This window comes from Saccopteryx bilineata, chromosome 2, assembly GCF_036850765.1.
Source record: "Saccopteryx bilineata isolate mSacBil1 chromosome 2, mSacBil1_pri_phased_curated, whole genome shotgun sequence".
Lineage (NCBI taxonomy): Eukaryota > Metazoa > Chordata > Mammalia > Chiroptera > Emballonuridae > Saccopteryx > Saccopteryx bilineata.
This window is the reverse complement of record NC_089491.1, coordinates 82,891,377-82,905,302: the sequence shown is the minus strand read 5'-3', so window position 1 is coordinate 82,905,302 and position 13,926 is coordinate 82,891,377. Positions and strand designations below refer to the sequence as shown.

Below are 13,926 nucleotides of genomic sequence, written 5' to 3'. Positions count from 1 at the left end.
AATATTGTAGAAAACAACGGTTTCTTTCTTTGATGTGAGGAATGGAAATTTCTTTTTAAATTTATCATTGAAATGGCATTTTCTCTTTTTTGATTTTTCCATCTTTTAAATAAAATTTTAAATTAAAAATAAAATATAAAGCTACACAAATGATGCAAGCACATTAGGAACTGAAAATGTTATATCATGGTAGGCAAATTTTCAAGAAGCTAAATTAACAAAACTAAATATCAAACAAAACCACTAATTTGGAGTGATATTCAAGTGTATTTATCATTTTCTAATTTAAAAAATCTGTTTTATGCAACTATTTAATCAAAATGTGTTATTAATAGATATGATTTGAGGTTAGATTTCCACTTTAAAACTTGAATTTTGGGAAAATACTTGTAAATAAAATTATATGTATTTGGAAATTATTAAATAGATAATGAATTAATAAAACATTAATTGTGCTTACCTGTCTATGATTGAATATTCACTGAGAAAGAAACAATTATGAGACTACAATGTAGTTTGTGCCATGTAGTGTTTCAGTAAAAAGTACACAAAGCCATTTGCATGCTCGGTATATTGCGTGCTCTCTCAAAGTCTCCCGTGCAGAGTGCATGCATCTCATAATCGCATCTCACCTCACTGTACTGATCCTTGACATATCATCATGTCAAATACAAATACACACATCACATGCAATGGAACAACTCTGCATTGATCGAACACAGACATTTACAGATTAGTCTTCCAATATCAAAAAGGAGGACATGTAGGAGGACACTTTTCGAGGGAGGATGGAACTTACAAAAGAAGGACTGTCCTCCCTAAAGGAGGACAATTGGTCACCTTACCTGCCAGTTGCCAAGAGAAGCTGAAAGAAGACTTTCCTCTTCCCCAGTGAACTGGCCACCCACAGCTTTGACCTAAAAAAACCAATTTAGATTATTATCTCATATCATAGATTTAAAAACTACTGGTAGAATACTGAATTTAATGTAAAAATGAGTAAACAAAAAAAAAAGATATAAAAAAAAGGGATATGATTATCTATAAAACCAAAGTAGGCATGTGACTAGGAGGAGGCTTAGTTCAATGTCCTAAGGCCTCACAGAAATGTACAAGGTAAAGTTAAAAACAAGCTCTTTTATATACAGGTGAAATAAAAACAAGTGCACATTGAAAGTAAATGGCTATAATTTATAAACTGTTTATGTCAAAGATTAAAAGTTTCAAAATTATAAATAATGTAAATGACAAACATGAAATAACAAATAAAAGAAAATGAATCTTGATTATAAAATTTGAGTTAAAAACTACAACTAGCAAACAAATGGGTTACTATTGAAATTCAATACAAAGTGATATTAATTAGAACAATGATAAATCACTCTTTAACCAAATGAACAATGTATTGAATAAAATACCTAAATAAGCAATAGTTTCAATCAAATTTGTCAAATATTAAAAAATGTTTATATGTTTTGTTCTGTAAAGCCAGTGGCCACCGCCATCGTGGCCATGCAGGTTCCCATTTGATTCAGGCAGACAGTAAAGGAACAGTGGAGCCAGAAAATGGTTGGCCATTCTGTTTATTAAAGTCTCATAATGATGGATGAGCAAGCAGGCAGGGAAGACCGCTTTTCTCTCACTCAGGGCTCCAAAGCTCCTACACATTTTGCAGACTCTCCTGGACTCACAGGCCCCCACCAGCCTTAGCAGGGCTCAGCCAAACAGGCCAGGCCAAAATCTCAGGGCTCCAAAGCCCCCCAGCTCTCTCTCTCTTTCTCCACTCCAGGAAAAACTGGCTGGGAGGAAAAATCCCTTCTCCAGCAAACAATCATCCCTCCCCAGCAGGAAGACAATCAGCAATTTGTAATCTGCCGCCCTACGGGCAAGCACCCGCAGCTTTCCAAAGACTATACACACATGACGCTGCCCCAGTACAATGAAAAATACAAGCAAGCAAACCTAAAAAACACTTTACAAACCTGAATCATATTTATTTACCCAACATTCCACCCCTTTTGCTCACTTCACAATCTACCCCACAGGTATCCCTGTGTGAGGAATGAGGTAAAAACAAACTATAGCAACAGCACAAGTTATACAATTGCAACAATTACAAAGGTGCCCTTCACATTGTCTCCCTGAGCATTCTGTCCAAGGCATAAACTGGAGGACCATCTCTAGGCCCCTACTCCAAGGTAGGTGGGAGGGCCTGTAGAGTCGAGGGCTGTGTCCATGGAAGCCTTAAAGTGTTCTTGGTGTGTCTCTCCAACTGGATGAGAGCAGCTTTCTGGTACAGAATGACTGCCATCGGAGCTGCCCCCCTCATCCATCAGGATCTCTCATATTGTCCAAAGGCAGCATGTCCATACAACAAGAGAGCCGGTGCCCCCCTCTGATTTCAGTCCAAGAGTCAGTCCACAATAGACAGCCCAGATGTCTGTGCAAATCACCAAGGTAAGGGTCCATTACAGGCAACTAGGTTCACATAGGGTCTCAGACCTCCCCCCTCATCCCTGTAGTCATGGCAGCTCTGAAGGTGCTGCACCAAGGAGGAGTGTGTGATAATGGTGACCAATTTTTCTATCTCTGTTCTGGAGAGCATGATGCCATCCACCTCTATGTCCCACAACTTCAGTAACCAGACTACCAGGAATTCAGTAGCTTTCTTTCTAAATTGTGCCCGCAACTCCATCAGCTCTGCCTGGGTATAGGGCTGGATGACAGAGTGTTCCATTACCTGGAGAAGAGGCTGTGGCTGCCCCATGAGAACTCTTTGCTGCTAGGTTTTTACCTTCTGGGTGACCAATGGCCCAGCTCTGAGTGTGCATATGGCAGCTTCAGCCTGAGCCTCCTCATCCTCAGAAGATGAGGAAATGCCTGTTCCCGCTGACTCAAAGCCACTTTGCCCACACAGCTTCATCTTCAGCTCCTGAAGCTGAACCCACAATTATTTCTCCAACAACTGCTATTGTCAATGTTCAACTTCCAGGACAAATTGGAGCTGTACGTCACTCCAATTCCAGGCACCATCGGTGCTCAGAAGCTCTGAAGCCTGGTTAGCCTCCTCCAGCTCTTGCGCCAGTTCAAGCTATTACTGCTTCTCAGCCTTTAGCCGGACCTGTAATCCTCGGATCTGAAGCTCTTTGTGAAGGTTTTGACCTCAGGCAACCTCTCTGATAGAGCTCTTGGTTTCCTCTCATAGGGCTGTAAAAAATAGCCAGCAGACAGTCCCCAAAAGGAGAGCCATGGGGTACCATAAACTGAGGAGCAACAACCAATCCTCTACCCCACCCACAAGGGTGGCAGTGACTCCATACCAGTCTGACCTGAATTCTGCCGGCTGCGCCAGATGTAAGGCCAGTGGCTGCCACCATGGCCACGCAGGTTTCCATTTTATTCAGGCAGACAGTAAAAGAACGGTGGAGGCAGAAAATGGTGGACCATTCTTTATTAAAGTTTCATAATGGCAGGTGAGCAAACAAGCAGGGAAGACCACTTACCTCTCACTCAGGGCTCCCAAAACCCTCACACATTCCCCAGACTGCGCTGGACTCACAGGCCCTCATCATTCTCAGCAGGGCTCAAAGAGGCCAGGCCAAAATCTCAGGGCTCCCAAGCCCTGCAGCGCTCTCTCTCTCTCTCTCTCTCTCTCTCTCTCTCTGCACTCCAGCAAAAACCAGCTGGGGGGAAATACCCTATTTTCCAGCAAACAATCACCCCTCCACAGCAGGAAGGCAATCTGCAATTTGCAATCTGCCACCCTGAGAGCAATTACCAGCAGACTTCCATAGACTATACACACATGGCGCTGCCCCAATACAATGAAAGATACAAGCAAGCAAACCTAAAAAACACTTTACAAACTTAAAACATATTGGTTTGCCCAACATGTGCCCATTCATTTATTCTTTGAAAATGATTCTCAGAAACTGTGAAGAAAAATATGCATGAGCATGTTAACCCACATTCTCCTCCAGATACCATCCTCCACTTCACAAATAAGCTTACAAAGATAATTTTCTATGCACAATGTTTCTAGTTCTCATTCTTGTGTTCCTTTTTCAACCAAAGTCCCATCTGGTTTTTGTCCCACTGATCCTACTAAACCAGACTATCTTAACATCACCAATGACGACTGTTTTTAGGTTCATAGGGATAGTTTGTCCACACATGCTTTAAAAGCACCATTCTGCCTTTTAAACATACCTCTTCCCTTTAGTAGTATGTCTCCCACTCTGTGCTATTTATTCTTCTAACTGCACTGGCCACTCTGTCTCAGTGCCCTTTGCAAACTGTCCTCTGCCCAACCCTCACATGTTGAGGGTCTTCAGGACTATTAGGTTTAGCTCTTCTTCTCATTGTCCACTCCATAAGTGACCACATGTTATAGAGACAATGACTTCTCGAAGACCACATGATGCACAATGAGGGACCTAGGGGAGGCAGCCTCACAATCCCCTATACAGGTTTCATGAGATGGCCCTGACCCCCAGTCCTTATGGGTATTTATTAATATACACAAAATAGAACCAGGGACAAGAATGAGGAAGTCAGGAAGCAGAGAAGAGAGCGAGGAGAAGAGAATGAGGAAGGGGAACTTCTTTAGAGCAGATTAAAGGGCAAGCAAGTAGCTTAAATGTCCCCACCTACTGATTAATCAGAATTGCTAATTCTATCCCTATTGTGCTACATTCAGCACAGTACTGTACTGAGTTCAGTACTTTTGTCAGTAAAGTCACTGTGGCCTTTGTCTCAGGGCACTGAACTCTGTTCTTGTTTTATGTTCTTATTCATAAGGTGACCAACTTTTTTACAATGAAAAGAAGGACAAATATAAATTGAAGAAAACAATATCATAAATAAAGGAAACATTTTATTCATTGAAACAATAATAAACTATAATATGATAAATGCATAATAAAAACATTTGTAATATTTTATATTGTAATTATGCTTACACGTCTATTAATTTTTAATAACAATTGTAAGAAAAAAGTACTTATTTAGATACAAATGCAACACATCACACTCAATAGATCAATTCTGCATAGATCAAATACAGACATTTACAGATTAGTCTTCCAATATCAAAAAGGTGGACATGTAGGAGGACACTTTTTGAGGAAGGATGGAACTTACAAAAGAAGGGCTGTCCTCCCTAAAGGAGGACGATTGGTCACCTTACTATTCAGGGCCTCTAATACCACATCCATTCTGATGCTCTCAGTACCAGATATGCAATAAAGAATAATAAGGAACCCAACTTAGTCCCTCCCCAAGGCACTTTTATAAATTCTGGACCCATATTCCCAACTGCCATTATGACTTCTGCACTTATATGTCTCACAAAGACCAGAAAAGGCATCTAATATATTTTTTTTCCAGCCTCATTTATACCTAAAACTTCTGGTGTTAGAACACCACTTTCTTTTACTTACCTTTCCACTGTTTAATATAATATAAATGGAATAAACATTTATACTCTTTTTATGTCTCCTTTCCAGTAAAACAAAGTAGCAACACAACAAGAACTGTACATATTTACTTTGTAAACCTGTATCCCTTGACTGCAATTATACAATATGTCATTTAGATACTCAATTTATGCATATAATCTGAATAGAATGAGTAAGTAAATAACTTTTATTATTCATTCTTCAATATCAAAATGAGGATTTTGATTTTATAATAAAGAAAATCAAGATGTTTTCTATTATAAAAATTTAATAAATAAAACAAAATGCAAACTTAAAATGGAAAGGTAAACATGTTCTATAAATTTAAATACAATGTAAAGATTCTATAATAACATGATTTTTGATATTATAAATATAATAGGTGCAAGAAAGAATATATTAAATAAACAAACAAAAACCAAATAAATAGATAAGCAAGTATAGGGAATGATAAAACTGGAGCTGAATTTTTTAACATATTCTTGTTCAATAGTACAAATGATTTGCTAAATTAAATTCTGTGACTAAAGCAGAAGTAAGAGACTTTTGACATGACCCAAGACATTGTGCAAAGGTGATCCAGCACATTCATCAATGAGAATTGCTTCAAGGTGACCCCAAATCTCCATTCTTATTTCTTAACCTTTCTTGAAAGATTATTGAAGAGGAGGATCCCATGGTTTATACTCGAACAACTTTCCAGGAACAATCACTGACTATATTTCTTTTTTCTCTTTCTTTTTAATTTATTGATTTTAGAGAGAGTGACAGGGAGAGAAACATCAATTTTTTCTTCCACTTTATTCACTTATGATTGATTCTTCTATGTGCCCTAATCGGGGATGGAACCCGCAACCTTGGCATCTCAGAAGGACACTCTAACTAACTGAACTACTTGCCCAGGGCCTATTTCTTTTCTTTCAGGTAAAATGGATGCTGTGAAGTACCTCTTCATGGTCAGTGTGGGGCCACGTATTGCCAGGGCAGATCCTTCCTCTCCCATCTCTCGAACCAAACAGGTGTCCAGGTCTTCTAACTGCCGGTGGAGCCCCGTGCGCAGTTGGTCCAGGAGGGTCGTGTTCCAGGTGGCAGAGGAGTGCTCTGTGAGCAGGAGGTTGAAGGTCTGCTGGAGCATCTCATGGAGGACAGAGAGAGCCTGGGCCTTGTGGGCCTGGCTGCCTTCCACTGTCACCCGGGGGAATCTGAAGTCTTTTCTGTCCTTCAGACAGAAGAAAGGAGAGATTCTCCTCATTCGGCCCAGAAGCACGAGGTTCTCCCTGCTGAGCAGGATGTGGTTCTGAGGCAGGTCACAGCCCAGAGATCCACCAGGGCCATAGCTGAACACCACCAGGACCAAGAATATAGAGAGCCAGAGGGCCATGTGCAAACAAGGATGCTGCTGGCCCAGCTGAGCTGGTGTCTAGTGATCAATCTTGGATAAAGTGACAAGACGTGGCTTGCTAGGTGCATTTTTCACAAATATATTATAACAAAATGAAAAAAAGTTACACACATGTCTGTATGTGTAGATGTATATGTGCATCTATGTATACATATATATAAGTAAATGTATATATATTCATATGGTGTGTATCTTCTTAGCACCCCATATAGAAAGGATCACAATATTTGAAAGGTGTTAGGCAGTCAAAACAAGACACAGAAAAAGTACAGAATTGCCAAGATTTTCTACTGCTTCTAAACTGGTCCATGTAGAAGTAGTAGAAGAGAGAAAGATATAGGGGAAAATGTATTGATATATTACGCACAATTTACAAAGAAGAAAACTAAAGCATTGTCTAGGTCAGCTGAGGCAGATACTCAACAAATCCTCCCAAATAGCTACTTTTCCCTGCTATTTGAGAAATTCACATAAAACATGCATGGTACACTGAATTCAGCTGATTCCTTTTACGTCAGCACCTATTTCATCATTGTAATGATGGTATTTGCTCAGGGCCCAAAAATATTCATCAGGACATTCATGAAAACAGGCCTGCCTACACCAGTTTTGAAGTACATAGAACTTCCACCCAACTTTCACTCTGTCTTTGACTTTCTACACCAGTGTTTCCCAACCTTTTTTGTGCCATGCCCCACCTTAACCTTTCTAAAATTTTTATGTCCCCCCTATGTAACCTACATAATTTTTAACATTAAAAAATTGATTTGTTCACTTAATAAACATAAATGATAGGTTCTAGGAAGAAATCACTATGAAATTGTTAACAAAATACAGTAAGTAAAATTTCAAAACATATAATGAAAAACAGAAATTTAAATTCCAAATAATTTTAATACAGATTTTTCTATATTAATTTATTATTATAATTTAATGTGATCCTTGCGCTTGCTGCTTGCTGCACAGAGATTTTATATTAGGTTCCAATTTGGTTAGCTTTAGTCTCCAGTCTCCACGTTGTGTTATATCCAGCCAATTTCTTTTTTTTACCAGTAAATCATTTACAGCACTAAATTCACATTCAGCTAAAAATGAAGATGGAAACGGTATCAATAGTTTTCTTGCACATTTGGTTGAATTTGGGTATTTAATTTCTGTTTCCTCACAAAGCCATGCCATCGCTCCTTTGATATTAAATAAAGCTTTAACTGACTCATCATTTTGCAATTCTGCGAGTTCTTCTTGATACTGCATATTTGATAGATCAGACAAATCCACTAACATTGGCTGCATCAGCCATGTTGGGAAATCAATTTAAATCAGAAAATCTTTCTTTTAAATCGGCCGATAGAATATTCAAATGATTGTCAATAACAAGTAAAGCGGTATCAGTTACTTCACATTTTTGGAACCAATGAAACTGTTTAAAGTTTTTGTTGTTAATATGTTTCTGACATAACTCAATATTGGTAATGAAACCAAATATCTTTGCTTTTGCATCAACAAGAGTTTTATTTGTTCCTTGAAGTTGCTTATTTAATATATTTAGTTTTTCAAAGATATCGGCTAAATAACTCACAAATACTTTACCATCTATTGTTAACAGATACTTCATTTCAGGTTTGTCGCTTAAAAAATCACTAAGAGTATCAAACAGTTCCATAAATCTTTTCAAACAGTTTCCTTTAGATAGCCATCTTACTTCAGTATGAAGTAAAAGTCTCACATGGTCTTCATTTTGTTCTTCACAAAATAGCTTAAAAAGATGCTCACCTTTGGCACTAGCTTTAATAACATTAACACACTTTATTACTGTATGTAATACTTCATTCAGAACAGGCGAGATGTTTTTAGCTACCAAGTTTTTCCTATGAATAACACAATGCACAAGAATCATTTCTGGATTCGCATCTTTCATCAATTTTAAGCAGCCATTTTTCTTGCCCATCATATTGGGAGCACCATCTGCAGCACAAGATGTTATATTTTTCATTGGTATATCATTGACATCTAAGTAGTTTTTTAGCTTATTATATATATCTTTGGAGGTAGTGGTGCTTTCTAATCTTTTACAGAACAACATTTCTTCAGCAAAATGTCCTTTATCAATATATCTTATGTAAGTTATCAATACTGCCTCACTGTCTCTCAAAGTTGATTCATCCATTTGCAAGGAGAATTTTCTTGTTTTCAGCTTTTCAATAAGTTGTTTTTCAATATCCTCACTCATTTCGTCTATTCTTCTGCTAACAGAATTGTTACTGAGTGGCATAGCTTTTACATCTTTGTCATCTTTTTCAAGAACCGTTTTAAGAAATGCTGATATTGATGGTTTTATTAAATTCTCTCCTATAGTGTGATTTTCTCCAGTTTTAGCGATGAATAAAGAAATTTGATAACTAGCCTCAAGAACACGATTATTAGTTGAAGTATGAGCAGTAAATAGAGACTTTAATGTTGTTCTTTTTTCAAAAATTTTCTTTAAAGTTTTAAAGTAACTCAAATCTGAATTAATATGAGCACTATGTTTCACCTTCAAATGCGCCTCAAGATGACCTCGTTTCATTGATTCATGGGTCAAGCATTGCTGGCATAAAAGACAAAAAGGAATCCGCTCATCATGAACAGTGGGTATGAACCCAAATTTTAAATATTCCTCCGAATATTGATGAGTTTTTTTCTTGCTTGCACCACTCATTTTACTATGGGCTATAAGAAATAAAAATAAGATCAATTAAAAACTAATATTAAAATATGTGTTAAAATATATTCAATGTGACATAGAGTAAACATATACTAAAAATTCATATTTATTTAAATGTATATAACACATTTACTACACTACCACTGCAAATCAAAAGGTATCTATATTTTTTCCACTTGACAAAATATTCTAGAAAGTTATGCTTCCAAAATTAAAATTGTCATGCATGCACTATTATAGCCCCAATAATATTTATAAAATATTATTGCTTTCTAGCCCCGATGCAAGAAGTACTTAATAAAGAGTTTAATATTGATAAAAATAAAATCAAATACTTACCAATTATATCTATGCAATATATATGTATATTTATTAAATCAACGAGCTTTTACAACAGTTTTGACTGACGCTTATTTCAAATTAACACCAACTGAATGATGTGAAACACTTCAGAAGTTGTGATGGGCCAATTAGGTGAGAATAACTGCGTTGTTTAGCGAGTTGTTTTTTTTGTTGTTGTTGTTTTTTTTTTGTATTTTTCTGAAGCTGGAAACGGGGAGAGACAGTGAGACAGACTCCCGCATGCACCCGACCGGGATCCACCTGGCATGCCCACCATGGGGGACGCTCTGCCCACCAGGGGGCGATGCTCTGCCCCTCCGGGGCGTCTGGGGCAGAGGCCAAGGAGCCATCCCCAGCGCCCGGGCCATCTTTGCTCCAATGGAGCCTTGGCTGCGGGAGGGGAAGAGAGAGACAGAGAGGAAGGAGGGGGAGGTAGAGAAGCAAATGGGCGCTTCTCCTATGTGCCCTGGCCGGGAATCGAACCCATGTCCCCCGCACGCCAGGCCGACGCTTTACCGCTGAGCCAACCGGCAGGGCCTAGCGAGTTTTTAAAACATCCAGGGTTCCCCATGGCAGACGGCACGTTCCGCGGTGAACCCAGGACGAAGTTTACTTGACGCCAATCACCCAGTTGATATTTTGGTCTCGTCAAACGAAATTATACTAAATAATTATTTACCGCAATTATTTAAGAATTGCATTTTTTGTTAAATTTGGCACCGATATCTAGCATTGCATTTAAATGGCCCGGGGCGAAAGAGTTAAAGTCATGTCGAGTCCATTTTCAAATTGCCCCCCTTAACTATCGAATTGCCCCCCTATGGGGCATAGACCCCACGTTGGGAAACACTGTTCTACACTGAGTAAGAATCTAAAAGCTGAAACACTACAAAAGCAGAGCACCTGTGCAGGTGGACAGTAAGGTGGAAGGAGTGAAGGGACTGGATAAGGGAGTGACTGCATTCAGTAAAGCAGGACTGGGGAGAGGGTGAGAGAAAGATGGCCAGGTGCCAGGATCATCTAGTAACTACTGTTTCTCTTTCCCACTTCACTAGATGACTCATTCAGATATTTTTACCCCTGCTCCTTGCTCACTAGATATGAATCAGGTAACAACTCAGACAAAACACTGGACATATTACATATTTTCCAAGACTCTTCTCAATTGCTGGAATTTCCAGCTTTTGCTAGGCTCTTTCTGACAAGGGGTAGAACTGTTCTATGGGACTTAATAGACAAATATTTTTCTGAGACAGTTGTATAGAAGAAAATTAAGAATTTAGGCTTTCAGAATTGAAGAACTCAAAAAGTTTTTTTATAAGAATTTAATAAATAAAATAAAATGCAATATCAGCAACAAAAAATAAACATGATTTATAAATTTTAATACAAAGTAAGAGAAAATATTGGTTATATAAATACATAAATATGATAATATGGAAGAATAAATAAATAATAAAAAACAGTAAATAAATAACATCAGGGCCGTTAACTATTAGAAACTGATATCCCAAGAGCTGAACTTTGTAACATTTCATGCATAATACCCTGACAGAAGATGTGAAAATTAAAGTAAATAAATTCTGTGACTAGAGCAGAAATAAGAGCCTTTTAACATGACCTAAGACCTATGTGTAAATGTGGTCTGGCACATTCATTAATGAATATAGTTTCAAGGTGACCCCAGGTCTCCATCCTTATTTCTTATCTTTTCTAGCAAGGTTGTTGTTGAGGAGAAAAATCTCATGATTTCCACTCTGACAATTTCCCAGGCACAGTCACTGTATTTCTTCTCCTCCAGGTAGAGACGGATGCCATAGAAGTACCTCTTCACGGCCAGGGTAGGGCCCTGCATTCCCAGGGAAGATCCTTCCTCTCCCATCTCTCGCACCAAACAGGTGTCCAGGTCTTCCAGCTGCTGGTGGAGCCCCGTGCGCAGTTGGTCCAGGAGGGTCGTGTTCCAGGCTGCAGAGGAGTGCTCTGTGAGCAGGAGGTTGAAGGTCTGCTGGAGCATCTCATGGAGGACAGAGAGAGCCTGGGCCTTGTGGGCCTGGCTGCCTTCCACTGTCACCCGGGGGAATCTGAAGTCTTTTCTGTCCTTCAGACAGAAGAAAGGAGAGATTCTCCTCATTCGGCCCAGAAGCACGAGGTTCTCCCTGCTGAGCAGGATGTGGTTCTGAGGCAGGTCACAGCCCAGAGATCCACCAGGGCCACAGCTGAACACCACCAGGGCTGAGAGTAGAGAGAGCAGGAGAGCCATGGGCAAACGGGGGCACTGCTGGCCCTGCTGAGCTGGGAGTCTGGTAACAACCTTAGACCCTACTAGGTTCTCCGATGACCTCCTTTCTAGGCATGGCCATTAAATAGGGAACACAATAATTTTCATTTTCTACCATTTCTTTGCACTCTTACTTTCTTTTTTTGTTTTCCTTTATGAGTTTCCATGTGGTCTAAGTTGATGTCATCAATTTAAACTATTCATTTTTCTATTTAGTTTTCCCAGGGAGAGGGGCTCCCTCAGCCCATGTGGGTTTGTGTAATTTGTTAGGTAAGTTCTTTAGAACCAATGACTGAGTTTTGTTAATTGGTTACTGATTTTTTCTCAGAAGAGTATGAGATTTTCAGCAAATGAGTCTCTGGACTTTTGTGTTCCTTCTAGAACCCATTCATGCAGATCCATGTGGTTGTGCACTGGGACCACCACTAGGTCAGGATGTACATAAACATCACCATTCTCTCCAACATTTTGTTACTGCTGGTTAGTGCTCCTCAAGCTGAACCAATACCCCCAGCATGAATCCTGGTTCTTTTCTGGTGCATGTAAGTGTGGAGGCTCTAATATCAAAATGATTTTATTTCTCCAGCACCACTTCATTCACAAGGAACATATCAGCTCTAGTATGTATTCTCAACCCAAACTCTCCTGGACTCACTCACTGAGAGCAAGCTGACCACATCCTGAGGTCTTTAGAATTCCCCTACTCTGGAGGGGCTTGTGTCTGTATTGGCAAAATACTCTCTCAGGATCCTTGCCCTATCCTCTGGAGTGTCTGTGTGAAGACCACTGGTTCTCAGTGGTGAACTCCTCCTCTCCTGACAAATGACTCAGGTATCAGTAGCATCCCCAACCCTCAATGCTAATAGTGAAAGTTTATTTTGTCTAATTAGGTGAAGGGATTAGTTATCCAGCTGCAGTCATTTTACCTTTATTATGTTAATAATTTTTATTTTGCCACTACAGCTTTTATGGTTTCATAGTTTACTTAAGTTATTGAACATTTCTTATGCTCAAATTTTATGAATTGGGCACAAGATATTCAATGCTGATGTCTCTCAGTAGAAACTTATAGTACAAAAATGAGTGGACTTCTGTCGTTCATTCAGTCTGTGTATTTTTATTGGGTTTCATTGTTTACTCATCTTTGGTCTCATGTCAGAGTGCAGGGCAGTGAGATTCAGGCTGTTATTTCAGAGAGAAACAGCCTTCTTTCCTTTACTTATCTATAATATTTTATTTTAAGTTTAAATAGCAACAATAACTTTTTTTTTTTACATAGTGATTTACTGGGTGAAGTCTGTCTTGCTCTTCTGTCATTACTTTCTACTTCCTCCTGAGATTCATACAAATGAAGGAGAGTGAAAGAAAGTCAAGGGGCTTCACCATTTTTCTCTATAATTTTCAAGACTCTAGTTTTTTTTTTAATCTCATTTCAATTTTCCCAGAAAGCAAAATTGACGGTTGTTTGTGGGCAAAAGTAAAACAAATATAAATCTGAATGTCATAAAAGTGAAAGAAGGGAAGTGACTTCTCTGCTGACAAAATGACAAAGTGTAAATTGGCAAAATTCAATGTCGCCAAGTTGAGTCCTAGTGCTATGGAAGAGGGTGAGGAGGAAAACCAGTATTGAATTAGACACAATCAGGAATGGCTGCATCTGCCAGAAGTTCAAAGAAGAGGACATTCAGGGTCAATGACCTGCCTTTGGCTTTGCAAGACCAACCTCTTCATTTTCTTTTCA

At 38.9% G+C, this 13,926-nt stretch overlaps 1 protein-coding gene and 1 pseudogene across 1 annotated transcript; both read right to left on the bottom strand.

Moving 5' to 3' along the window:
- Positions 1–6,065: 6,065 nt before the first annotated feature.
- LOC136322882 (interferon omega-2-like) lies at positions 6,066–6,840 on the bottom strand (annotated as a pseudogene).
- A 4,739-nt stretch (positions 6,841–11,579) lies between these two features.
- On the bottom strand, positions 11,580–12,167 carry LOC136322881 (interferon omega-2-like). The gene has a single exon (XM_066254753.1). The coding sequence runs from the start codon at positions 12,165–12,167 to the stop codon at positions 11,580–11,582; it is 588 nt and encodes a 195-aa protein (XP_066110850.1).
- Between the last annotated feature and the right edge of the window lie 1,759 nt (positions 12,168–13,926).

Coding starts and splice junctions, on each gene's coding strand:
- LOC136322881 (XM_066254753.1), bottom strand. CDS start 12,167: ATGGCTCTCCTGCTCTCTCTACTCTCAGCCCTGGTGGTGTTCAGCTGT.